Source organism: Hydractinia symbiolongicarpus, chromosome 12, assembly GCF_029227915.1.
Source record: "Hydractinia symbiolongicarpus strain clone_291-10 chromosome 12, HSymV2.1, whole genome shotgun sequence".
Taxonomy (NCBI): Eukaryota; Metazoa; Cnidaria; class Hydrozoa; order Anthoathecata; family Hydractiniidae; genus Hydractinia; species Hydractinia symbiolongicarpus.
Window position 1 is genome coordinate 19,237,018 of NC_079886.1, and position 26,763 is coordinate 19,263,780.

General features: G+C 32.3%; 2 protein-coding genes across 2 annotated transcripts; one reads left to right on the forward strand and one right to left on the reverse strand.

Annotated features, from left to right (window-relative positions):
* The first annotated feature begins 2,877 nt into the window (after positions 1-2,877).
* Positions 2,878-5,377, forward strand: LOC130622228 (uncharacterized). Its single transcript, XM_057437667.1, has 3 exons — positions 2,878-3,277; positions 3,515-3,592; positions 4,236-5,377. The coding sequence occupies exons 1-3, from the start codon at positions 3,031-3,033 to the stop codon at positions 4,292-4,294; spliced, it is 384 nt and encodes a 127-aa protein (XP_057293650.1). The 5' UTR covers positions 2,878-3,030; the 3' UTR covers positions 4,295-5,377.
* A 4,814-nt stretch (positions 5,378-10,191) lies between these two features.
* On the reverse strand, positions 10,192-26,552 carry LOC130621477 (uncharacterized). Its single transcript, XM_057436765.1, has 10 exons — positions 26,175-26,552; positions 21,284-22,106; positions 20,453-21,038; positions 19,189-19,295; positions 17,687-17,866; positions 16,704-16,844; positions 15,748-15,795; positions 14,290-14,358; positions 11,947-12,044; positions 10,192-10,368 (listed from the first exon to the last, which is right to left on the reverse strand). The coding sequence occupies exons 3-9, from the start codon at positions 20,514-20,516 to the stop codon at positions 11,979-11,981; spliced, it is 675 nt and encodes a 224-aa protein (XP_057292748.1). The 5' UTR covers positions 20,517-21,038; positions 21,284-22,106; positions 26,175-26,552; the 3' UTR covers positions 10,192-10,368; positions 11,947-11,978.
* Between the last annotated feature and the right edge of the window lie 211 nt (positions 26,553-26,763).

Sequence of the window (26,763 nt, forward strand, 5' to 3'; positions counted from 1 at the left end):
ACTCATGAGATACTTACAACACTAGGCGTTTGCCTATGGAAAAATCTATGTTTCCCTGGCAGTTTTTTCTACCTATCATCTTTAGCTGTAGGATAGACCGCAGGCATTACAATGTAGATGGTCCGCCTAAGGCCTGGGAATGCATTTATACAGTGGACGAAAAGGTTTCAGTTAACGGATAGGCGAGATATCGAGCGCCGAAAGCCTTTGAAGTTTGTGATAGCAAAATACCTGTACCTATTTTCGAAAGTTTATGCTATTAAATGTTTCATTATTAAAATGTATTTTAGTTTATAAAGTTTTATATCAAGACAAATATCCAACGGGTTCATATTCATAAACGCGTGTTTATATCTTTAGCTAATAATTACTATCGCTTTATCTTATTTCGGACATCGGAAAAAAATCACACAAGTAATTGTTTTACAAAACGTGCGCAATTTAAGGAATTCTTGTTTAAACATGCATAATTACATAATTGTTTTTGAAGCAACAGTAAATGTAAGTTATCCTTGCATATATTTGATTGTAATTAGAGGAAGCAATATAATTGATGAGTAACTTCACATCATGCTGTCATTTTTTCCTCCTGTTATGACGATTTTGTCTGATTAATCTGTGGAAATAATGTATACTTCATCTGTTCATTGCAACAGCTAATATTTGTCTGATCCTGCTATCTGTCTCTCGAAGTGATACACTCACATATCTCACCTAAGTAAAATGATTAACTTGATAAGATTCCGAAGTGGAAACCTCAGACTAATTAACATGACTTCAAAACAATTTTAATTCAAACAATGACAATGACGTCGTCTTCTCTCATATCAAAAGACAAAAAACCCTGTGGACGAGGGTGATTCGACTCTTTGCGCAAGTGATTTACTGTGTTTTTTGGAAGTTATAATTCATTCATTCTAAGAGAATGGTGCTGAAGTTTGGACCATTGAGATTAACATTTTTAAATGAATAAAACAAGTCACAACAGATTGTGCTAGAATTATTTTTCTCATGAGATGTGTTGTAAAATTTGTTATGTTAGGACTCGAACACAGAAACCTAGAAGAACAAAATTTTTTTTAAGGACTTCGAATCTTTGGGTTAAGTGGGACTTTCACGAAGCGAATTGTAAATGGCGAATTCAGCGGTGGATTAGCTGCAACATATCTTTTTGATTTTTACGCGAAACAAAATGCGTGTGGCAAATTTAAAAAAAACACAGACAGTTATTTTTGAAAACTCTGAAGGTTGCTTTCTATTTGATTGAAAGTTTACAGCGAAACATAGCGCTGCGAAAAAGTAGAAACTGCTTGTACTTTGCAGCAAAAGTGAATTTTCAAATAAAAATCAAAACAAACAAAACTACGCATGCTCAGAAATATCCTTTGTTGTGTGACAGAGAATTTTTATGTATTACGGATATTTTTTGTTATTTTAGTCTCATCTAAATTTTAAATTTGTTTCTTGCCTTGAATTACGCAAAAATAACAAAAAAAATGTCATCTTGTGTCTGTTATAGATTTTGTCATTTTAGGGCAATGGTTTGACTGATTATCTGTTACATATAGGTTTTTGGTATTATAGGAAAAGAATAGATAAGGTCTTACGATTTGATATAATGCGTAACAAAGGGGAGGGTGGGTGGATGTTTCTAGATTTGTTATGATGCGTCACAAGGGGTAGGGTATGACGAGTTTTGGTGTTACGGTCTGGTGTCAATATATCTGGTCTCGTAAGCGGCTGCTTTAGGAATGTCCTGGAGGAAGATTGGCAGAATACCCACTAAATTTTTCTTTTCTTTTTGATTATGCTCTTCTGCTTCATCTCCTTCCCCTTCGACAAGAATAAAAATAGTTTATTTTGTTCACTTATCGAAATTAGTTGGAATTATCAAAATATTCCACAATAATCTAGCTAAAATAGAGAACAGATCAAAATTCGTTAAGTAAAACTGGACCTAAAATATGAAGGCGATAAAAAATTCTTGTCGTCGAAAAAAGGACTGGTTCCTTCTTTCCTTTGCTCAATATGCTATCCAATCAGAAAATCAAAGCGGACTTTGAAACATTTAACTCAACGTCATTGAAATAAACTTGGAGGAAGTTATATTTATGCTACATATATTTTCTTCAACTTTCTCATCACACTGTGACATAAAATGTTTTGCATATTCCAGTACTTTTAGAAGATGAAGGTAATGGCAATTGTTTAGAGATCAGGCTTAAATGAGAGAGTGCTTTCTTATAAAGATTAGCACTATAAAGCTGACTAAATCAGAAACATATCTATAGAGCCACTTGAATAAAGTATACGACTACGAAGATTTTTTTAACTGCAAAGTTCCACGAGGGACGCTCATGATACATAGTTTCTGCATCTTTATTTCGTGCATCTTTGACCGCATGTTGACATAAAGTAGCGAAATTTACATAAACTCGGATTATTACTATGATTATTCGTGCCATTAAAGCGGCGTTTTTGATTACTTACACACCCCCTTTCCCGTCCCTAAATTGGCTCACGGGCAGAGAGACAAACAGTGTGTATCATTATTTTTAATTATTATAGCACTTATAGTCAATTGTGAATAGCTAAAAAAACTGTCCATGCTAAAGGAATTTAACTTGCTCTAAATGTAAAGAAAAATTACTAGATTAATTATCGCAATTATTAATCGTAAACAAGACAATATTACGTCATCATGTTAAGAGGAATACTTTTACGGAAGTAAGTCCATGTATACTTTTTTCCGACGCTAAATAATTAATTAATTGACTAACTTAGCAATTAACTAAATAACACAAGAATGTTAATTAGTTTTTTTCCGCACACAATTAAATATTTTTGAAGTTTCGATTTTCTCTTTAATTAGACGCAGAAATCTCCTCGATGATAAATCTTAAAAAAAATAAAAGAAGACAAAACATTTAATTCAATTCGACAAATATGTTGTTCCATCCGGCAATAAAGTTACATCATTGGGGCAGTCAATAGCAAATTAACTTCATTCACCTTACCTATAAAAGGAGCATGTTGACAACTTATCAGACAACTTTGGCAGAGGACACCTGCACAAGGATGAAAACCTCAGGATTGATTTTAGCGATTCTTGCTACCATATTTTGCACAACATGCACGGCTCCATTGAAGCCTTTCTGCAGACGATGGCATGGTAAATGCTACGTAAAACCAACACAGAGAGAGAATCTGGACAGGAGAAGAAGTCCTGCTGTGTTGACCACAAGTACTGTTACAGTAACTGACCCTATCAAGGAGAGTAAGTGAGCAGGTTTTTGATATTTTTTCTCACGTAATGCGCACTGATTTCTAAGCTTTGAAATGTGGGGATAGCAACTTTTATAAAAGTTTTGCATGCGACATATAATTATACAGAAAAACTGCATATAACAGGGTATATAATTAACTCTAAAGTTCTAAGAAAAAACTCATGCATCGGAATTCAGAATATAATTTAGACTATCAGTCAAACAAAATTATTATGTTATTCCTTTAGCAACTTTATCAACCGTTGTTACGACAACAAGAAAGCCACAGCCTCGTCGAAAATATTGGTTTACGGAAATTATATATGGTAAGCTTTGATTTTATTACTCGATTAGCATGTAACACCAAGATGTAGTGTTCTCCCATTCTCTTTAACGCAGGGGCAGTAAACACAGAATACGAATACTAAGTGTAGAACACAGCAGTGTTTATTTATATTATAATTCAAGCTATCTGTTTGTAAGACAAAGCAGTTCTTTTTTTTAAAAAAAAACAGAGGATTTTGTAATTAAAATATTAAGAAAATTGAGTAGCAAGGTGGGTTGACTTTTTGTAAGTTGATTTTCACATTTTTTCAAAACATTTTGCTATTCCTGAAATCCAGCTACGTTTAGGGAAAAAATAATTGCAAAAAAAACATTGCGGACGAAAGGTTTGCTGAAATAAAGATTACTAAATTTGTGCAAACCTTTCTTCCCTTAAGGTACTTCTTTTTACTTATATCCCCCGTTTTTGTACATAATGTTCTACATAAATTAATTCTACCAATCAATTCTAGCATGCATAGTCTGATGAAGACCTCCAATACGGAGGTCGAAATATTACATAAAAATATATATGCTAAACGACCATGTGTATGTTTCTTTAAAGTAGTTCTACCAAAGTAATTTTATCTCAAGCTAAAAGTAGAGCTTGTTTATCAATAAATTAAATATTTTTTTTCTGTTTAGCTAATAAGACATTCAAAAAGTTGATGCTTGATAGATGGAAGGAGCACATACTGTTTTAAGACTGTGTCACAAAGATGAAGCCCAAGAATGGATTTCACTTATTTGCTTTACGACTAACAAAACTTCTGTAAACCTTTTAATGTTTTTTAGGCTAGGCTATTTTTATTATTTAATACATTAAATGTCAAATCTCAGTAACGACAAGCTCTTTACGTGCGAAACTTTTCTAATTTCTTGTTCATCACTATTTCCAATTGGTGCAGGATGAATTTTAAGAATTAAAGAATTTCTTTCTTTGGTTTATTTTTTACCTTAAATTGAATGATGTATCATTTATTAGTTGGGAAAAAACTTTTAAAAGGATGCGGATTTTTTTGTCTTTAAGAAGAACTATCCATTGATAACAAGTTGTGCTTAAAATGTCCATTAAAATGTGAATATGAACTATATTATATTTTTTATATTTGTGAGCTTTTGTTCTCAAGATATTTCAGGTTAAAGTAGTATTACGGCCGCCGCCATGACAGTGTCGATTAGGATCTTCTGTTCCGCAAAATACTAACTTGTGTGATGTAGTCGGCGGAGATGTAAAACGCAGTCTGAAGGAACGGAGCGAGGAAATACTAAACTGTGCCTTTTGCGATTGTCTAAGAGTAAATTTTATTATTTTGAAATAAATATCTTTATCAGAATAAAATAATGTTTCACCTCTACAAATATAGTTTTAGAGTTTTAGACATGAGTTATCACTTTAAAAAAGTATTACGTGCATCCAACTCTGATATGAAATTTTTTTGTGTTAAAATAAGTCCTGCAAGCTATCTACGTCGCGTGACGTCACAAATGAACAAAATATAAGCGAACCAATTTGGGTTTTGTTCGATAATGGCGGTAACCGTTAATGCAATTATCGTTTCTGGGGGACAAAATTTGGACATAAAAATATATATGCCATGTTGCTTTTGGAATATATAAGAATGTTCTTATTACAAAAAAAAGTATGTGTAAGCTTGTACTTTCCGACGGTGGAAAGGTAACCAGTTCGCAAGAAAATACAACGTTGATTGTATACATGCATATACAAAAGATACGCTTTGTAAACATTTACCAGGCCGTGAAAGAACATACGGGTTTTTTAGAATGATTTTTCTTAATATATATCTGACGTTTTTGAATTTTATAAATCAATTAGGAGCTGATTTAGTCTAGTGTCTAATAAATATTTACAAAAAATCAACATTATAGTTGCACAGTATATTTTCACCGAAAGCTCTGCCAGGGATGAATTATTTGCGCAAAATACTTGTACTGATGTTGTCAAGGGCATAAAAGTTAACCTTTAGCAGTATTTCGACAATTTCCAGTTGTTATGTTCAATTTCGATGTTAGTTGATAGATAAAATCAAAATCATTTTTACTTTTAAAACTATAAATCAAATGGCTTTGTAATGAAAAATGCGAGAATGGTCGGGAATAGCAATTTTAAGTATAGATTAACTTGTTACTTTCTTCCTTCGGAAGTTAAAGCTCTTATTGGTTTCCTTGATTGGTGTTCTGTCCCACATATATCAAACTGCGCATTAGCTCAGTCAGAAAAACTTATTGAATCTGCATCACAGTCAATACTACGAGTAACCCAGAAATGACGTCACATCTCGTCACATAATCACGAAACGCACAGGTCGCTTTGTCGGAATGATCAAGCAGATAAATTTGGGCATAAACATCAACAAGTCATGCCCCGATAACTAAGCACTAGTTACATAGTTTTTAAAACACGAGTTGATACTCACGAGTTGGTACACATGTTTAACGAGCTGATACACAAACTCTAAGAGTTAGTTCCAGAGTGTTTAAGTACGAATAGAAGATTGAATTTGCAAGTTGCCAATTTAAAGTACCAGTTGAAGATTAAAGTGTGAATTGCAAATTCGAAGTACGAGTTGAAAAGATTAAATGTGCGAGTTGCAAATTTAAACAAGTTGAAGATTGAGTGTGAATTGCGAATTATCAGGAATGGTAGAAATGACGGGAATTCGCCAGATTAAGTTTAAAATTTAATTTTGCTTTACAATGTGTTAAAGTTACACAATTCTTATCGTCTCGTTTGTTTTGAGAGGTTTATTACTGATCACTTGGACATCGGCAATGTTTCATAAAAAAAGTTCGAAAAGTACAGTTTCTATAACAAAAATACACGTATTCTGTCTGTCTGTCTATCTGAGAAAACTATCGCATTAAGGTCTTACCAAAATACGGACTATGTTTCTGTATCTCTATGGCTTCAAATTTTTGAATAACTTCTGAATAAATTAACCAATCAGCAAGCCTTAAAATTTTTCGATTGTTAAACTATTTTTTCCCGCGTTTATTATCACATCGGCACTTTCCTTTTTTACGCTCTGGCAAATTTTGTGAAAGTAAAAAGTGAAATAAAACTGGTAAACAGAACGATATCGACATAAAATTACAATGGAGTGTCCTACCTAGCAACGAGAGGTAGCGAAGGCAGGACACTTCTTCTTATTTTGAGCTAGCAAAAACTGTTTTTGCCTGATAAATCTCCGTGGCTAAAATCCACCACATACACCTGTGCTTGCCTAGCTGAAGCCATAATTAACAGCAAGAAATAAACTAAAGAAGTGTCACTTTTTATCGTCGAGATTGTCTGATGCTACGGTCGACGATAGTAAAAAATAATGGTCGTGTTAAATTTGACTGACATTTGGGTTATAAATAAACTGCCGTAAATTTAGCTAAAGACCGCTATGGGCAATCCTCAGTCGACCTGAGTTTACTAGATTATACAGAACCGGATGGGATCTGCTAAGTAAAAGACTGAGTGTTAAACAGCACAAAATGGTAAAACGGTACCGCAACACTCGAAAAAATCGTCCAGACTCGTCAAACCACTTAGGAGAGACCACAACAAAACTTAAAAAAAGTGAATTAAAAACGAGACCCTATTGTGAAGATTCAGGAAAGCGCGTTGGGCGTCCAAATTTCTCCTTAGGCGAGCGCGGAGTTTGCCAATGCGTAAATCCGGCTTTGCTTAAAAGAACCAGTAGCCAAAGTAACCATTTAACTCAAAATAGAATAATATATACATGTCACGAAATACGGAGGTTTACACACACATACACATGCAAGTGAGGTAAGCAACAAGTCTGAAATTCGCTGTGATTTTTAACATCTTTATGATTCTAAGATAAATGTTCTCACTTAGAACTAGGAGCAGATGATTGTCTACGTCTGGCAAAAAGCTTTTTCGTTTCAGCTCGTTCCATTTCAAATGGAGAACTATCAGTGCCTAAAAATTAATAGAATATAAAATAAATTTACCGTTGCAGTCAAACTATATAAACCATCACTGGAAAGAATTTTTTTAAAGCTCGAGTCAGGTGTATTACATATGTTTCGGGGAATATGATTATTAAAAGTTATGCATATTTTTTAGGTGTTATGTATAAGGGTTAGGGTTATTTTTATCATGCATAATAACCGGTAAGTAGCATAATTTTCAGAATCCCTATAAAATATATAATTTTCAATAATAATAAATTTTATTCAGTTTCATGAATGATTTTATTTTTCGAACACCAGATCGACTTCATCCTTGCATCTATAACAGGGAACATCCTTGGGAACATATTGACATCATTGGAAATTTAATATATTGGGAGGCTACTCACTACGCAGCAATGGAGTCTTGACAAATGTTTCTTACCTTGACTGCTACACGGCTCTTGAACAGTCTAAACAAGAAAACAAACAAACTTTTCATTTTTTATTAAACTTCAGTATTGTCCAGGTTTTACCTTGCTTGCAAAACTTTCCTACTTCAATAATTTTCGGTGCTGATTCCTGTGTGTAGCACAAGTATTTTCATGCTCACATTCCAGTTTTTGATATATAATATGCCTAATGATTCTAATAGACCTACAAAGAGGCATCATATTCTACAAGCGAGATAATTGCCTCTGAAACGACAAAAGGGCAAAAAGCGACCAAATTTTAGCTTAATGACTAATACCGGCCAAAAATAGTTCAGAGATCTTTGTTACTAAAAAAGTATTTATTTTTTGGGCCAAATTTTGATTCTCTTTCTCTCTCAAAAAAAAAATAGAGATACTTTCAATTTCCATTTTTAATGAACATTGTTTAAAAATTTGAGAAGTTGAGCTATTATTTTGCATGCACGATGGCATTTTATTATTTTTCATTTAACTATGTGCCCAACATTTACTATGTTGGTAAACTTTAGTCACCAAAAGTAATGAAATTTTAGGCAAGTGACTAATTTTTTTTTCCGACCTAAGATTTTCACCGATCTCATTTTTAACGATAAGAAGACCAATTAGGAAAGTGTACTTACCAGTTCATTTGACTGAGGATGGGTTGACTTTTTCCGACGAGCTATGATACCTAAACAATTTGGAAATTGAACTCATTCGGTGACAAAGATTATAAAAAGGGGTTCTTTAAAATAAGCATTTTCGCTCTGTGTTTAAAATGATCGCGCTGGAAAATTCGAACCCTTGGTACGGTTACTTTTCTAAAAAATGCACAAAATGCCATTTTTCAATGCAAAAAAGATTGAGATCAATTGTGATCACTAATCATCATACACTTGAGATGTACATTGCAAAAATATTAAACCTGGGGCGTGTGATATGAACTTTGCAGCGTTCATAAGTACTGCTAAAGTTTGTGGAATTGGAGCCTCTTTCTCTTTTGTTTCATCATCACTAACATCTTCTTCAAACACGTCGTGTGGTACTGCCTGAAAGGAAATTAGAAAATAAAGCGGAAAATTTGTGAAATGTAGATGTTTTGAAATTAGATGGGGTAAAGTGACATAACACTCGCACTCGCGTTTGTTAATAAATATAAAAAAATCATAGCCGTAAAAGATTTCAGTTCTGTTACCGTTGATTTACGTCCATGTCATCGCTTATTCCCTATCAAAAACCTTGTATAAACGAAGATTATGATAAATACGGACTTTACTCTTGACTTTTAAAGAAAGAACGTGTCTTCACTCTTCAAATTTCAAAAAAATCACTAAAATGAACACAAAAATAAAAAGAGAGTCTTCGCAGGGGCATATGACGCAATGGTTAACATTCGTACGTCTTAAAATATTTATTTATAAGGATGACTATAACATTGGCAGCCATCCAACTTGTATCATTAATTAATTTTTACAAACATATTTCGGAGAAAAGACTTTTTTTCCATATCACGGTAATATACCACACAAGATGAACAGTTATCAAAGACATGTACTCACTCCACCATCTTGCAAAAGTTTCCTTAAAAAGCTAATCCGTTTGGTTCTTGTTGGTTGTTTTGAAAAAGCGGCTTGTATTTGACTGATTCTAAAATAAAAATTTATAAAGGGGTATAATTTTCCTTCTCAAATAAATTTTTTTCAAAAAATTGTATGACATTTTCTCAGGGGGTAAGGGGTACTGTCGTTATTATTTTAGGAGAGAGACGAAGAATTTTGGAAAGTGCAAATGCTACGACTAGGAAACTACCCAACGGGGATTTTTCTTTAAACACTTCAATTTTTCAATATTTAAATATCAAAAAAATATCAATATTTAAAATTTTTTCAAACAACTCCGCCAAAATGTGCAAAAATACAACTTTTATGTGCGTAATTAAAATAAAACTTTTATATCTTTTCGCATTACAAAATTTTTCACAACTTGGATCAATTTTCTTACATATATTGTTGTGTTATGTGGCAAAATAAACGTTGTTCTACTTGCGGTAAGAATAACTTTAACAGTCCCTATGGATCTTTCTGTTAGTATTGCAAAAAAAAAAATTCTTAATAAATCACGTTTTTTTGTAAAGGGGAAGGGGGGCTTGACACTAGAATTTTAAAAACATGCTATAAATTTAAAGCACGATTTTAAGGGGGGGGGGGGGGGGGTGGGTGCACAAAAAGTATACGATAGTTTACTGTTGCCAACATTTTTTGATCTGTGGCGTAAACTGGTAAAATACTATTACTGTTAGAACTGGTTCAGTTCCCTGGTTCAAATACAGTTCTCTCTATATTACCTCTGCATATGTTGCTTTAGTAACGGAAAGTCAGGACATTCCAAAACAGGATCATCTATAAAAAAGGTATGCAATGTAAATGATTTACGACTTATAAGGAATACCGCAATGTTTCAAACAATAACCACACTTCTCTTAGAAACTCCTTGATTAAACCCCCTCGCCCTTGAATGATTCTTTTAATAAACGCCTCCCGTTTAGAGGGCTGTTTATTCGATACATCATGCGAAATTTGCCTTTCACTGATAAAGTTCTTTATAAAGGAGCATAGAAAATATCGGAAGAAGATATAAATCGTCAGCACGGTATTTTTAGACATTTTTAGATTTTAGTATTGATTGCGGGAGAATTTGGTACCAAAACAAAGCTTTATTTATTTATTTGAAAACAATTCTTTTTTTACTTTCGGCGTTTATGTACACACACTTTTGCATGGCTAATGGCAATCCAATATTGCATAAGCTGATATCAAAAGACATAACAATTAGTCGCTTTATCAGCCTCGTTTTTGTGCTTCCGTGGTTATTGTCTTGGTGGATTATGAATATGAAAAACATAAGCCCTGAAAACGAGGTTGTACACTTATTAGATATGGCTATAACCCTAATATTACTAACCCTGCCCACTTATTTAGTGAGACACTTTAAAAATAATTTTTAATATGGGGGTACCACTTATAACATTACTAACGGCAATTCTTAATATCAAACGATATAATAATTTTTACTGACGGTTTTTTTTAATAACTCTTTTTAGCTATAATGCATGGTTATGATACTTGCTGAGTTTTTAATATTCATCTGTTATGCATCTGCATGCCAAATTTCTAGGACCTATGCCTGTCAGAGACTTAGATACGGGCTATTACACTAACTAAAAATCTCTAGAAAATCCTTATAATCGCAAAAATATAATAACTTTCGTTACGGTTATCCTTGAAGCTTGAAATTTGCAACACAATTTATTTTACGAAGGGGGATTGTTCTGTACATTTTGGACTTGTTACTTCGCACACTTGTCGAATGCATTAATACGTTCAGATTTATCCATTCTCGGGTAAGACAATATTCCAACATGAATTTACCGCAAGTGGATAATTCCTTTTCAACACAAGGGGGTGCCGTATAGTTTTTTTGTTTTTATTCTATAACCTTTTTTTTGTAAAAACCAATTTTCGCCCCCAAATTTCCTTCTTTAATTTTCTTATTTACTATTTTACTATTCGGTTTATTTTATTTTTCCCTATCTTGCCATGTTTCTTCACTATCATAAACTAATTGTGTAAACCCCTATTATGTGTATATAACGACAAACTTTAATCCAAAAAACTTATTATGGGGGTGATAATAAAATGAGGAGGTGGGTCTCATTCTCAAATTTTAATAAAATGGGGGGGGGGGGTCATTATAAAATGATTTTAGGGGTGAAAAATTCGAAAAAGTGCAATTTGACCCCCCCCTACAATTACGCACAAGAGTATACATAAAATAGCTATCTTCGTGTGTTGGCTTTTGAAGATTTGGCAATTGTGGTATGTCAGATATCACTGAGATAGCACAATTGGCAAATCTTCTGTTTGGAGAGATACATTTTATCAATAGAAGTATGGCAAAGTTCCAAGCAACAATCTTACTGTATGTTGCGCTAATTTCAGGTTCCAGATCTTCAATAGCTTCGTTTTGTAACGGTACGAACGTTGGATGTTGTAATTTTCGAGGATGAATAATTGTTCTACAAAAGTAAAGACGAGTTTCCAATAGTCTAACCAATCTCCGTCGATCAACAAAAAGTAAAAGCAATACTCCTTTGTATCGATTGACTTTTGATGATAATTTTATTGACATTTTTAAACCGCGTTGGAGAAAACAGTATATTTACAAAAAACAACTTAGTTACATTTCTAAAAAACTTCGGACTATAGAAGATAACTTAAAGGTAATGCCAAAGCAAAGAAAAAAATATTCGGTACCTATCTATCATTTCCATGCGTTTTACAAGTTTTGCAACCAAAGTTAAGGAGATTTGTTTCATAGAAGACTTTTAATATTACGGAGAAATGGAGACGTTTTAAGAAGGCAAGACACTAAACATTTTAAGTGTTTGCATAGTCGCTCAAATTTGTCAAAAAAATACCATAGCGATAATCATGATCACAAAAATTACCTTTATTTCACTCTCTATTACTCTAGGGACTTTGGACAACAGAAAATTAACATTAATGTTAGTTTAACTAAATAAGTCAATGTCCTTCTACTTGCGGTACCATTTTGCGTGACAGACAGACAGACAGACAGACAGGCAGGCAGGCAGGCAGGCAGATAATATATAAAAATATATAGTATATAATATATCAACTAGTCGTTAAAAAATCCACGGGGTAGCCTGTCCTTTATATATCACATTTTGTGTTTCTGTAACAGGACTTTTGAACACACAGACAAAAAACGGCTACTATAATAGAGACTAGTCGATAAAGCCCGTGGAAAAATCCACTAAGGCAATATAAAAATGAAAAAAATAGCGTCATTTGAATTTTAATGACGTCAGCCATTAAAATCCATCCACACCAAAAAATTAGAACTTTGTTTATCCGTTTGCTGTAATGTGTAGAGCTTCAATTTGCTGATTATATAGAACGCTGTGCATTGGATGAGCGGTTATTGAGATATAAGGGTTTAAAAATTTTGCTGATGTCAGCAAAGACCTACCAAAACACAAAAGATCTTGAAAAATGTACTTTTACGAACGGTTGCAGAGATATTTCGGGTTTGATGTTTTTTTTAACGACGTCTTCAACCCGTCCAATCCGAAACGGATTTGGGGAGCCAGGTTTGAGAAATTTACCCAAATTGGTTGCAGATGGTCCCTAGTTACGTCACCAGCTCGTTTCCAAGTTTTTTTGCCTCAAAAGGTTTAAGTGCACTGTAATGGCTTTATTAATTTTAATTAAGATATTGATTTTAATTAAGATATTGACGCTAGAGTAGTGATATTAACGTCGCGCCGCAACGTCAGACAATTTAACATTTGGGACAACTTTTTCGGCTACATCAAAGAAATATGAACACGTCCACTGTCACAGACAGACAAACACATTGTCTGTATTATTATAAGAGATATTCTCAGGTGTTAATACACGAAAACTAATTTAAAAATCAACAAGTGTTACCTCTTTCCCGTATCAAGCAGCTGACAGTACACTGTTGAAACTAAATCTCGTGTTCTTAACTTTGCAAAACTACTGTTTACTAACTTAAATAAGTAGTACTTCTCTAAAACTAACAAATTACATACCCTCTAAAACTATGCTCACTATCAACTGGGGGTATTCTCGGAAACAGAGACATTTTGACAAGATCAGCTGGACTATGCAAATTGTTCTTCAACTAAGTAATAACAATAGAAAATTAAAGATGTTATATTCTACCTACTTCAGTTTTAATTTTAATAGACAACCAATATAGTCATTATAGTATGAAGATTCAAGCAATGGTATTTTATCTACTTTTTAAATATTTATCAATTTCTAGTATTGCATCTCTAATTGATCTTTCGTTATGGAGAGAAATGAGGAACACCAGTGATTATTTATGACAACGTTAAAAACTTCTCTCACTGATTTGATTAATTTTTTTCGATTAAATGTGAATGTTAAATTCACATCTATACGCTTATTTTACCCTGTTCTAGCCTGACCTCAGGCTTGACATATCCAACTTAACAGAAGAAATCTCACAACGCCATGACATTAACACTTAATAAGTTTAGGATAAAAACAGATAGACTTTTGAAACACTTAGCATTATTCATTGAAGCTAAAGAAAAGTATTTTCCAAAAATTTTTCTTTAAGCTATGGACTTAAATTTCGCATAGAATATATGAACAAAAAATAAGCATAAACAGAGTGTCTTAAGTAATCACATTGCGCAAAACAAAATGTATATTCCCAGAAACCACTTTAAACTAAACACATACCTGGTAAGACTGGCCATAGCCAAAGGCTCCGTATGTTACACAACATTCAAATTCAATACTTCCCACAATCTATAAATAATATAGGACATCCACACCGAAGTGTAATAAAAATCAAAAAAAAAAAAAATTTGTTTCAGCTCTGGATGGTCCACTTGAACCATTTATGGGTTTTAGTATGTTTAATGTTAGTATTTGATCTTCAGTATATTAGCGAGTCAGCGTCTGGTTGTAAATATTGAAGTGCAAGTTTAAACATTTCGTAGCTTTCAAAATTGTGGAAAAAGTGTAAAACTTGAAATTTGAACTGTTGTGTTTGAATCTGTTTACTGTAAATTTTAGTTCCCTCGACTTATGTTCGTAAAGAATTTATTTCTGCTGATAATGAGTTTTATTTTTTTAACTTTTATATTAGCTTTATAGTAGCTTCCAATATTTTATTCTTTCGCTGTAATATCTTTTCTACAGTCAGGAGAAGATAGCATTCTTTTTACACCGGGACTACTTAAATGGGATTAAATTTCGCGAGCTCGAAAATTCGCGAAATGTACGGGATTAATTTTTGCGAATTTTCGCGAATGAGCTATTTTTGAATATTTCGCGAGGACTTAATTTCGCGAAGAGGACCTTTTCAAAAAATTCGCGAGGACTTATTTTCGCGTTTTTTCATTGATGCAACATCTTTATTTACCTCACCATATATTTGAAAGTACTTTTTAAGAAAACTGGGAAAGAGGTTATCGTGAAAGTGATACAATAAAAGGAAAAATATTTCGTGCACTTTTTACATAAGGAATTGGCTTGCTACATGTTAAAAATAGCATTGTTTGTTTTTGATTCTGAAATTCAGCAATGGTTAAAAAAAAAAAATTCAAATTTTTCGCGAGGATTTAATTTCGCGAATGAGCTATTTTCAAATATTTCGCGAGGATTCATTTTCGCGAATAGCCGTTTTTCAAATTCTTCGCGAGAACTTAATTCCGCGAAAATGGTCCAAATTCGCGAAATTTAATCCCCGCGAAAATTAATCCCTTTAAAGTAGCCGTGGCAATTTTTTTCAAATGTAGGTACTATAGTTTTTGGTTCGATCAATAAAATATTGTTCATATATGTTTTTTACCACCGTAGCGGTCTAATATTGGTTTAAAGTTTTTTGCCTATTTTTGAAAGCCAAATTTTTCTTAAACTATAATCTACAATCCTTATTTTGGGTTATTGAAACAAGAAAATAACCTGGACCGAATAAGGTTAAGACTTTTAGAATTTCCTGGTGGCAATCCTCTATTAACAACGGAAGAATGTAGAGAAAAGTGTATTTCTATTTCCTGTCTCATGCTTTTTACTACGGACTACAGTGACTATAAAAGGTTTCCAAGATTTAACCAAGATAATGCACAGTTTACAAAATTAACTCTTCTTTTGTGAAGAAAAACATCTTGAAAAAAACAAAAAACAACTTACGTTACCCTTTTTGTTTAACAAACATCCCACTTCTTTCATTGTGATATTCTATAGAAATGAAACAAAAGGCAAAATTAAAGGTAGTACTACTAAGATGAATAAGGTATCTCCATCAGAAATTCTGGCCACACATGATTCCAGTTAAAATTAAATTTCTTAAAAGCACCTTAACCCTATTTACGCTGTGCTCAGCAATGTTGTTCAATCTTGGAGTTTCAATAGACATGAAACTTGCCACAAGTGATACATAAACATTAAGTAACAACCTAGTCAATAAAAAATGCTGACGTCAGCATTTTTGCCAATAACGTAATCAAATTTGCTAAAGTGGAAAAGAAAATTAAAATATTTGTTTTACTCATTTGTATATTATCACACTAATTTGAGAAACAAAAATAGTATAATATATACTAAGAAGTCCCCTAAAGCTTAAGAAAAAAGACAAAACTTTTTGCCCAAAAATAATTCTGAAAAATGTGACCTAATTAAAACAATTGGTCATCATGACAACACTTCAGAATATCTTTCTAAAACAATTTTTCTGTTACGAAATAATTTGTGAAACGTATAGAGTGTATTTAACCTCAATCCTGACAAACAGAAGTTATAAAGACGACACTTCTCAAAGTTTATTATTAAAGATAAATGATGCTAACACCACTACAACAGAGATTCTGCTTATAGTTAGTTACATGATTCGTCATTAAGCGATAACAAATTAAAAATAATGGTTAAAACAAATGCTATCAATTGAATGACTTTTTCAAAAAATTAATTATAGAATTTATTTCAGGACTGATTGTGGCCAATAAAAAAAACTTACTTGCATTTATATACTTACTGAATTTAAGGTACTAAGATTTTGCAACATTGGCCTAACTAATAAACACAGAAACAACTCTGTGAACTTGCTACAGCACACACAAACATACAGTCAAAGACTTTAATTTTTTTACCTTTAGCAATTTATGCAAATGTGCTTCATATCTTCCAACAATCCTGTGTTTAGCTTTGGAAACCGCATGCTCCTCACCTGGGCTGCACGCATAAACCAGAACAATAATTTTATTCATTTGTTGCACTGGCTTAGGATTTACCTAAAAAAAGGAGGCTAATCAACGTTAAACTGTACAATTAATTATATGCCTTGTTTCTTTTGTATCAAATATTCTTCGCAGGGCTAAATCAAACCACCTCAAATAACTTTTGAATGTCTAACCTTGACAGGATTATATAGTATAGCAAAAAAAGGAATCAATTGGTAGGGATAAAACTTCGCTGACCCTAGCAACGTTTCTATGACGTCATCATTTTTTGTGGGAACACATATTTTCATCGCTGATTATTCATTGGATTGGTTTGGGAGTGGTTAAAAAGACCCTGTTCCTTTAAGTAATATTATTGGTGGGGGTAAGAACATAAAAAACAATGAATTATGTTAATACCCCTACAAATAATATTACACTTAGGGATAAAACAGAAGTTGTATTTGTAGAAGAACTACTTTGTTCATCACTAGCATACTGCCTGGCAGTGAGCTGGATTCGATCCGCAGTCCCCAGAACTGGGAGCCTCAGACAAACCCACTACATTCTCTGTTTAGAATGAAATACGGATGTGCTATGATAAATATTCACCTATGTAAAACAGAAGTTAATTAAAAACTTTGTTTAAAGGAACAGGATCTTTTTAAGAACTCCCAAATTGGGACCTTATCCATGAAAAGTATTAGAAAAAATTGAAAAATATTAAAAGTCACCAGGTCCTGTGGAAGCAGTACATTAGGAGATATAATATATATGGGATAGTGATAAAAACAGCTCCACATTATAAACAGCTCACCCTGTCTATAATGTGGGGCTAAAGAATATCTGTTTAACTGTAGCCTTCTAAAAAAAGTTTTTTAAACGATTTCATTGACGTATCTAAAGCTATTTACCACAAAAGGTAACATTTTGATTTCATTAAATAGAACAGTCGGAGTCTTAATGTTGTATTTCTTCTGAGATGTTGCCTTCCGTGTCGAAGCAATTGAAAAAGTAACATATAATATACATTCTGTAAGATCAGGAATACTCAGTTCATGCAGTCCATACAAGTGTATAACCAACATGCCAGTCTAAAGGCAAAAGACATCGAATTTACTAGAACGACATTAAATCATTACATGCAACCACATGATGATCACTTGTATAACAGTCAATGTTAAAAAAAGAGGTTTCTGTCCTGAAATAAATTTACACTTCATTAAACTCGTAAAATATTTTATTCTTCACAAATACAGGTCTACAATAACATACATATACTTTCAGTTAGATTTCAAACAAAGCAAAAACGTTCACACATAGTACATAGTACAAAAAGGGTATAAATATATTTTTAGCAGGAGACTTTTCTTTTTTTTAAATAAAGCACAGAAAAGTGTTGCTTGACAATGAGTGATTTTTCAATCCAAGATTGTCAAAAAAGTTTTATAACTGTTGCAATTTCAAGATTTTTTTTCCAGCATGAAATTTTGATTTTTTTTAAAAAAAGCAAACTGTTCTCAAACAAATATGAAAACGTATCCAATAGTTTGTCTTTATTACAACTAATCCCTTTCCCTGTTGTTAGTAAAGTAATTTTTTCTTTGATTTGATTATTTAAAATATTTCTGATTTTATTTTATTATCCGTACATTTTAAATGACATACGATATACTTGTTTAGACTGTTTTGCTAACTTTTCCCCTACATATTAAAAATTTCCATGGAATTATTTATTATGCCCATCGTTGTCCAGTCATTGCTATGATCTCGTATCTACTATAGTTTGCTCATAGTTTTGTAACTAATCTCTACACCCTGTACGTTGTTAGTTAGCACTTTTTTTAAAGTTCACATTCTTATACTGGTGTTTATGCTATTCCAGGAGAAGAGCTATTGTTCCATCTGAAATATATTATTATTATTATTATTATTATTATTATTATTATTATTATTATTATTATTATTATTATTACTAGTCGATAAGGCCCGTGGAAAAATCCACTTAGGAAGGATAACAGAGAAAAACAACCGTCATTTAAAGTTTGCTGACTAGCTCCCAGGTGGTCCCTAGTTACCCACGCAGGAGATGACGTCAATTATTTCCACCCGTTTCCAAGTTATTTAGCCTTAAATTTAAAAGTGCAATGCAATGGCTTCACTAATCTTAATATACTCTCCTTTGACGTCAATATTGCTTAACGCCAAAGTTTGGTAATGTACAGAACAAATTTATAGGCGATGTTTTATAGACTTTATCATAGAAATTTTATCCACTTTGCAAAAGTGACAGACAGACAGAATTAGCATATTATTATTATTATTATTATTTTATCATATAAATTCAGACTTTCACTTTGACTAGACAGCTTTCCACAATGTATCAAATCATGTGCATTGAAAACAATTAACTCACTGGCAGGGTGACGTTCTTAATGTAGCAAATATCTTCCTCGGGGTTCATTTCTTCCTTTTCACCAATAACATGACCAGCAGGATCTAGCTGAATTGACAACCCTCTTCCTATGAAAGGAAAATGTTTGAGTTGTATAATTAGTATAACAAATTTCATGTGTGCACGTGTGTTTACAAGCTGTTCAGATGCTTCGAACAACTATACACAGCCTACAAGGTACAGCGAAAGTTGGTATATATGCCAAGATTTTGAACCTTTTACATCCTGTCTATAAATTGTTTAAAAATACAAAGAAATACCCCAAACTTACATGATAAGCAGAAGAACAATTTACATAAGGCATATTGATTCATGTTACACTATAAATCTTATTGTTATGAATTATAAAATGAGTCAGAATTTGTAATACATTCTTGAAATAAAATGTACCTAAACCATAACAATCTAGATGTAAGCTATCACACAAACATGTCCATTTTCTCAAATAATATTCTATCAAGTTGTGTTTTACAAAGTTAGGAATAAGTTTGGAGTTAGAAAACTGCGACACAGTATTCTGTAGAGGCAATATAAAGTCTTAATTTGTCTTTTTTTTCAAATTGACTGTTACAAGACTGTGTCGTCTAGTAACAATGCTGTTATTTATCATTTAAGATATTTTGAAAATCATCAATTATAGTTTGATCATTACACTGTTTTATCTTAGAGGAAAGCTTGTTTATCATGTCAGGCATAGGTTTTTGATAAGAACTATCATCATTTTACGTTAATATTGTTATTCTTCATTGACATTTATACGAAAGTTACTTAGTTATATCTTAAAAATGGATGTAGACACCCTGAAACTTATTCCTGGTTTTGTTTTTTCCAAATTTTGTGCATTTCCTGTTTTCTGTTGGAGTCAAAAATGTTTGGAGAGTTCATTTAAATTTGTTTTTAGTCGTCATCTTTTGCCTTATTTTTTAGATGCAATTTTACACAAAGCCATGACTTTTTAGCTTTCTTTTGATGTTATAAAGACATTAGGAATTCCAAAAATAGTATTCTTCAGTTTATACCATTTCTCAACATAGAACATAAATCACCCAAAATCACCCCCATTCATTTTAAAGATCTGCAAAGTCGCTGAGTACTGAAATTGATTTGCTTATTGTGATTTGCATTCAATACCCTTATTTCTGATTTGGTCAGAAGAAAGAAGTGTAAAAAAAGAAAAAAGAAAAAGAAACAAACAAAGCAATAAAAAAATACTATACATATATACCTAAGGATAGGCCAAACGTTAATCCAGGAAGTCCTGCAGATAAAAATGGCTGTGGAGCAGACATTAAATTGATTTTTTATATCTAAAAAAAAATTAACAGATTGTCAATGTACACAAGATGATAGTTCAGAAGCTTAAAAATTGGCCTTACCCAGAAAAAAATAGTATCAAGCTAAAACTTGGCAAACTGAACCAAGATGATACCTAAAGTCTCCAAAAAAGCCTCATGAATCTGACATGGGGAAACTCGATTTTTCGACCCCAATCCAAAATGGAGGACTGGAGTCGTAGGGCACATTTTTTAAATCACTCAAATTTACACGTTTTATAACTTGTTAGTAAGATAATTTAAATCTGAATCGATTTTAAGTAAGAACTATATGCCTTGAAAATGACCTATTTCAAGTTATGAGCTATTATGTGCATCTAATCTGAAATTTCTGGTATTTATGGAGAATAATTATTTGTAAAATTTTACATCAAATATATATTTTCTGCATAAATAAATTTCAAATCTTTATTCAAACAGGTCAAATACATTTCTGTTATCTAATTCGTCATCTGATGATTCTACATTTTCCATTACCTGAAATTGAAAGACAAAAATGTACAATATTATGATTTGATTTATCACTGAAATACTTTACACATATTGTGCTTTATTTATCACTCTTTTCACATAAGCAAAATATGGAGCCTCTACATTAATGGAATCATTTGTTGCAACAACTTAATTAATAATACTTTGATTATAGTTAGTCTCTGTGTTAAGCGACTAACTATAATCAAAGTATTATTAATTTAATATTCCATAAGAATATATATACTTACTTCGCGATTATTACATTCTTCACCACGAAATCCACCACATCTAGCTACATAATTTAAACCATGCTTTCCGCAGGTTCAGAGATTCGAACCACATTGATTTTTTGAAGATTATTTACATTTACAACGTACAATTTTTAATAAATATTCAGGTGCCACTTCATTATCAGTTTCAGTTGGAACCAATGTGTTATTCTTGAACTGCCAGCCCAAATCTTCTGGTTTTAACTGAAATTATATATAGCTTTATCATCAAGCAACAAAGCTCTTCTCAAAGCTGGTTTGTCTAGTTTGCGCATAAGACCACCTTTAAACAAAGACATAGGATCTGAACTCATGTCATAAGGAAAATACTGTTCCATATCTCTTTGTGCAACAGCTGCAAGTCTTGTAAAGAGAATGGTTGGACTCATACAAATTGATTTCTTCTCAATCTTAACAGCATTAAAATATTATGTACAGGGAGAGTCATAACTTTTTTAACCGTTTCTCTCTCTCTCTCCGTTTGTATTCAGCATTTTGACTACACAGAAAGCAATGCAACTTCCAGCTAAAAGATGCTCCCATAGACGACCTCAATCTTTTGGATGGCACAGTTCTGGAAGAACGTTTTCTTTTATTTGTGAATCTTCTACGGCAATTATGATGAACAAAGATGGTATTTTTTAATCTTTCCATTCCTTTTAATTTGTCATCTAGTTCTATCATGTTGTCTTCACCACTTATTTTGATTAACGTTGCTAAGCCTTTCTCGTATACTACAGTTGATGGTAAGCTATCTGTAAAACCACTGTTGCATATGACACAACTCTGATTGGCATTCCATCTAAAAATGATTATAGCAAACTTTCAAAGAAATGGATATACAACAAGGAATGGAAAGATTGCAGTAAAAATAATACCAATGCGCAAATATGAGAAACAGCAAGTTGTGAAATAAAAAAAAAAAATGTATATAACTTACTATACTTAGTTCTGATACTTGTTTATAACAATACCAATATTGCAATACTAATCCCAAACACTTATTAATAGTATTTTGTTATATTTTTCTCAAAAAAGATCATAACCATCATCAAAACAAATGTTTTCATCAACAATACATCTTGTTTAATGTTTTTTTTAAAAATTGTTGTAAAATTCGAATAGAATTCTTTTAATAATTTTCCTATGCAATGCAATGACATCACTCATAAAAGAGAAATAAAAATGCACTTTAGATACATTTAGAACCTAACAATCTTTTCAAAAATGCATTTTAAGTACATTTAGAACTTAATAATCTTTTCAAAAATGCATTTTAAGTACATTTAGAACTTAACAATCTTTTCAAAAATGCATTTTAAATGCATTTAGGACTTTTAACTTGATTTGAAAACATGAAAACTCCCCAGGCATGGAGAACAGCTTATCATCTCAGGCAGGTTTTAAGCCCATAACTTGAAATAGGTTCATTTTCTAGGCATAGTTCTTACTTAAATCAATTTAAATTATCTTTCCAACGAGCTATGAAACGTGTAATTTGAGTGTTAAAAAAATTTGCCCTATGACCCTAGTCCGCTATTTTGGATTAAAGTCGAAAAAAATCGGGTTTTCCCATGTCAGATTTGTGGGGTTTTTTTTTGGTGATTCTAGGTAACATCCTGGTTCAGTATGCCAATTTTTAACTTGATACTATTTTTTTCTGGGTTAAAGCATTTAATGACTGGACTATGAACGTTAAATCAAGCTTTTTTATAAAAGGGATACATACACCTATAACTGTACAAGCTGTGCTGTTAACCAGAAACAAAATAGGCAATACTAAACCATGCAATTACCCCCACCAACCACCTTCAATCAGCCGCCAGTGACCAATCATTTTTAATTTCACGTAATTTCCATAGCATACCAGATAGTTTTTGGCTGACTTATTTCAAACTTTGACAAACATCACACACTGCTTACAAAAATGGTGTCCTTTTCACATTACAGTACAGTCTGAATGTAATCTACCGCGTACACGCTAATATCACACCTTTGCATGGAGGACGGCAGTCGTTTATCTTTTGTTATAATTAAATCCCTTAAGGGTTTTGCTAGTTTATATTTGCGTGTTAAAAAAAATTCCCTTGCGGAAAAATATCGGAGCAACTATATTTCTTGTTATAACGAGATGCATTGTGTAAATGTATTGATAAGCTATTTCCTTAAGTATTAGTGTTAAGTGATTAAATAATAAAAATCTTTTGCGAAGTTTTATAATACATTGCGCAAGAATGTATTGTTGATTAAATTACTTAAAGAGATTCCAGCGCGTTTAATTTAAGAAACATATGAAAAGCATTGTTCACAACTATTAAATGACTTGCACGTTTTTCTTAATAAAAGAATACAACTACAGTTTATTTTTGTAAAACAAACAGTGTATATTCTGAAATAAATACAATATCTATATTTCTTGATGAAAACATTTCCTTCTTAAGAAACCACGTAAAATAATCCTTCCGCATACTTTTTTATTGAAACAAATAAAAACATTTCTATCGCCGCTTTTCGTCTTTAAACTTTTAAAATGCAATCTAAAAAAACATTTCTATCACCGTTCTTCTTTCTTAAACTTTTAAAATGCAATCTGAAAAAACATTTCTATCTCCGCTTTTCATTTGAATGTTTGTTATACAAAAAGACCATGATTTTATCGTGGTTCGTGTGCACCACGCTTGTTACACGAACACGATGTTAACAAACCTTTTCACAGTACTGTACGACCAAATTTTAAATATGGTTCGGCAAATGAGATGGCAAGGCTTTACATATACAATTTATATTTATTGAAGTAACTTTATATTAAAATACTATTTCTAATTCAACTCTGATAACTACTTTTATAATGTAACGCGAACAACTAAACTTTTATATTTAATTGCTGCAATTAAAAATTTCAAAAGAGTTAGCGCAAAATAGATTGCTAAAATTGATCTTGCAACCTATTGTGATTAAACAATCGATTGCGTGGGGTCATTGTTTATCAGCGAGGCAATTATTTTCTAAAAAAAACAAAAGCTATTGCAATGTTGTTGTTCTGTGTAACTATTCATGCAAGTTTTGCGTCCGCGGTAGATTACATTCAGACTGTACTGTATTAAAATCCCAGCAAAATGTTGGTAATTGCGATAAAAATAAATAGTTTCCTATTGTTTACTACGAAGTAAAACCTTTATATCTTAATAGAAAATATTATTTATTTATCTTTACGGTAAACTATTATATTTTTGCTTTTGCTTACACACAACCTACTTAGGTTTATATGATTCTGAAAAAGTTCCACTCTCCCTTTCTTCAATCCTGAAAATGTTTTTTTCTTTCGACTTACGAAGTTATCTCAATCTACCCATATTTTGCACGATGAAAGTTATGATTGTGGATTATTTTCATTGGAGCAGTATATTTTTAGCATCACATAACAGCTAATATTTTTTTGTTCTGAAAGAAAACAAAAAGCTTGTCTCATTAAAAAAAAAAGTTTGGATAAATTTGCTCTCTTGTTTCAAACTATTAAAATAGGTGAAAAAGATGTGAAGGTGAAAAGATAAAAATACTTGAATACTCAAAAACTTATATCCAGTAAGAATTCTTCTTGTGTTGTTTTAAAAGTTATTCAGTAAGTTATACTTGTGCTGCTTCCAAATTTATACGACAAGTTACTTGCACTGTTTCAAAATTTGTAGAGCGAATTCTTCTCTCACTTAAATAATAAAAAAGGAAACTTTTTCATAAAAAAAAAGTTTTTAAATTTTTTTTACACAAATCTAAACCTCAGTGAAAAGTCTATTTATGGACTACAGTTTAGTTGACAATATTTTTAAAGTCTTCTGCAGCATTAAATTTATATATTTAAAATTCATACCAGAGAACAGTGTTACAGCAAGCGTATTCTACACTGTCTTTATCATTTTTCCGAAAATGGTATAACTTTTTTAGGCAGAAGTTGATGCCATTTACATTCACCCTTTTAATAAGTTATTACGCCTTGTGCAATACAATTGTTTCTCTAGAGGCAGGTTTCCACTTAAACGAACGTAGTTAAATTGATCAAATTTGCAATGATTGTTTTACCTTTTGTGTATTGATGGGTCCTTGCTGACATCAGCAAAAACTTTAAACGCATATTCTTTAACTTTTTGTTAAATGTATATACACGTATATACATTATTTTGATCAGAGTTTCAAGCTCTCCACAATAGATGCTACTCATTAACAAAACTCTAAAAAAAAATTTTATGTGGCCCTAGCTACATGTTAATCACGTGGTTCCACGCAACCAGATAGGTGGCCAGGTGGCCATCAGTCTAGTCTAGTATAAATTGGACAGTGCTGACATCATGAAAATTTAAATGATGGCTCTTTGTCATTTTTCCTCCGCCTTCCACTGGCGTAATGGATTCTGTGATTTCACCTTTCTCTGTAACTTTCTCTTTTCACTGACAACAGTGGGTGGCTTTGAAATGATATCCTGAGCCTTACCTCCACATTACCATTTTTACAAGCACCGCGTAGTGCCGGTATGGCATTTTAATCTATTGCTATCTTTGTAATTATTCATTATATACAAAACAAACCTATATTATTATGAAACTAGACAGGCTTAAGAACATTTTCCTTAGGTAATTCAGGTCACTACGTTTTCCTAATGTCATGTCTGTTATTTGAGCTTTCGAAAAAGGTACATGTTGATGTTTTAAGCAGCTACTAACTCCATCTGGGACAACTCAGCAAGTAATGCAACCAATTATAATCATAAAATTTAAAAATAATTCCAGTGCTCCTCTGGGTGGAAAACTCTTTTATTTTATTCTTTTATTTAAATCTAAAATAGTGGAAAAAGCCCCGATTTAAATTAAGTGCTAATTACCATTGGATGTTTTATGCAGGTTATCCGTTAAAATCTAAATCGTACACCGTTACCTACGCGGTAGTTTCTTGACTCGGGTATTTCCTTTTTTGTCCAAAAGCCACGTTAAGGAGGTCCACCACCAACTGCACTTTCGATTTCTATTTTAAAAATTTTCGCGCATATGTTGCTAAGAAAAGCAAAGTAGAGATACCGTATCCATTACGATCTGTTTGGACTAAAACTAATTTGTCAAACTGAGAAATAAACACCAGACAAACAAAACAACTCATGCAAAACATAGTGATGTCTTTCCACACGCCTTTTATGCTGATCGTAATAATTTTAATATTTTTCCTATCTTTAAAGCTTTTATTATCTGTAGCGAGGAAGACTAAAGAGATGTTAACAGGTTGCAGTCTGTCCTACCCCCCCCCCCCCCCCCCCCCCGCACTAATAGCAGCTAACTAGAGTAGCTAGGTACAGCTCATGTTCTATCTCTTTGGGCTGATTTCAGACGATGTTGTCATTTTGTGTTCTAGAAAAATACTGAATAGCTATCTATCTACTTGACAATATATTGATTTTCTTTTTATAAATAAGGGTTAAA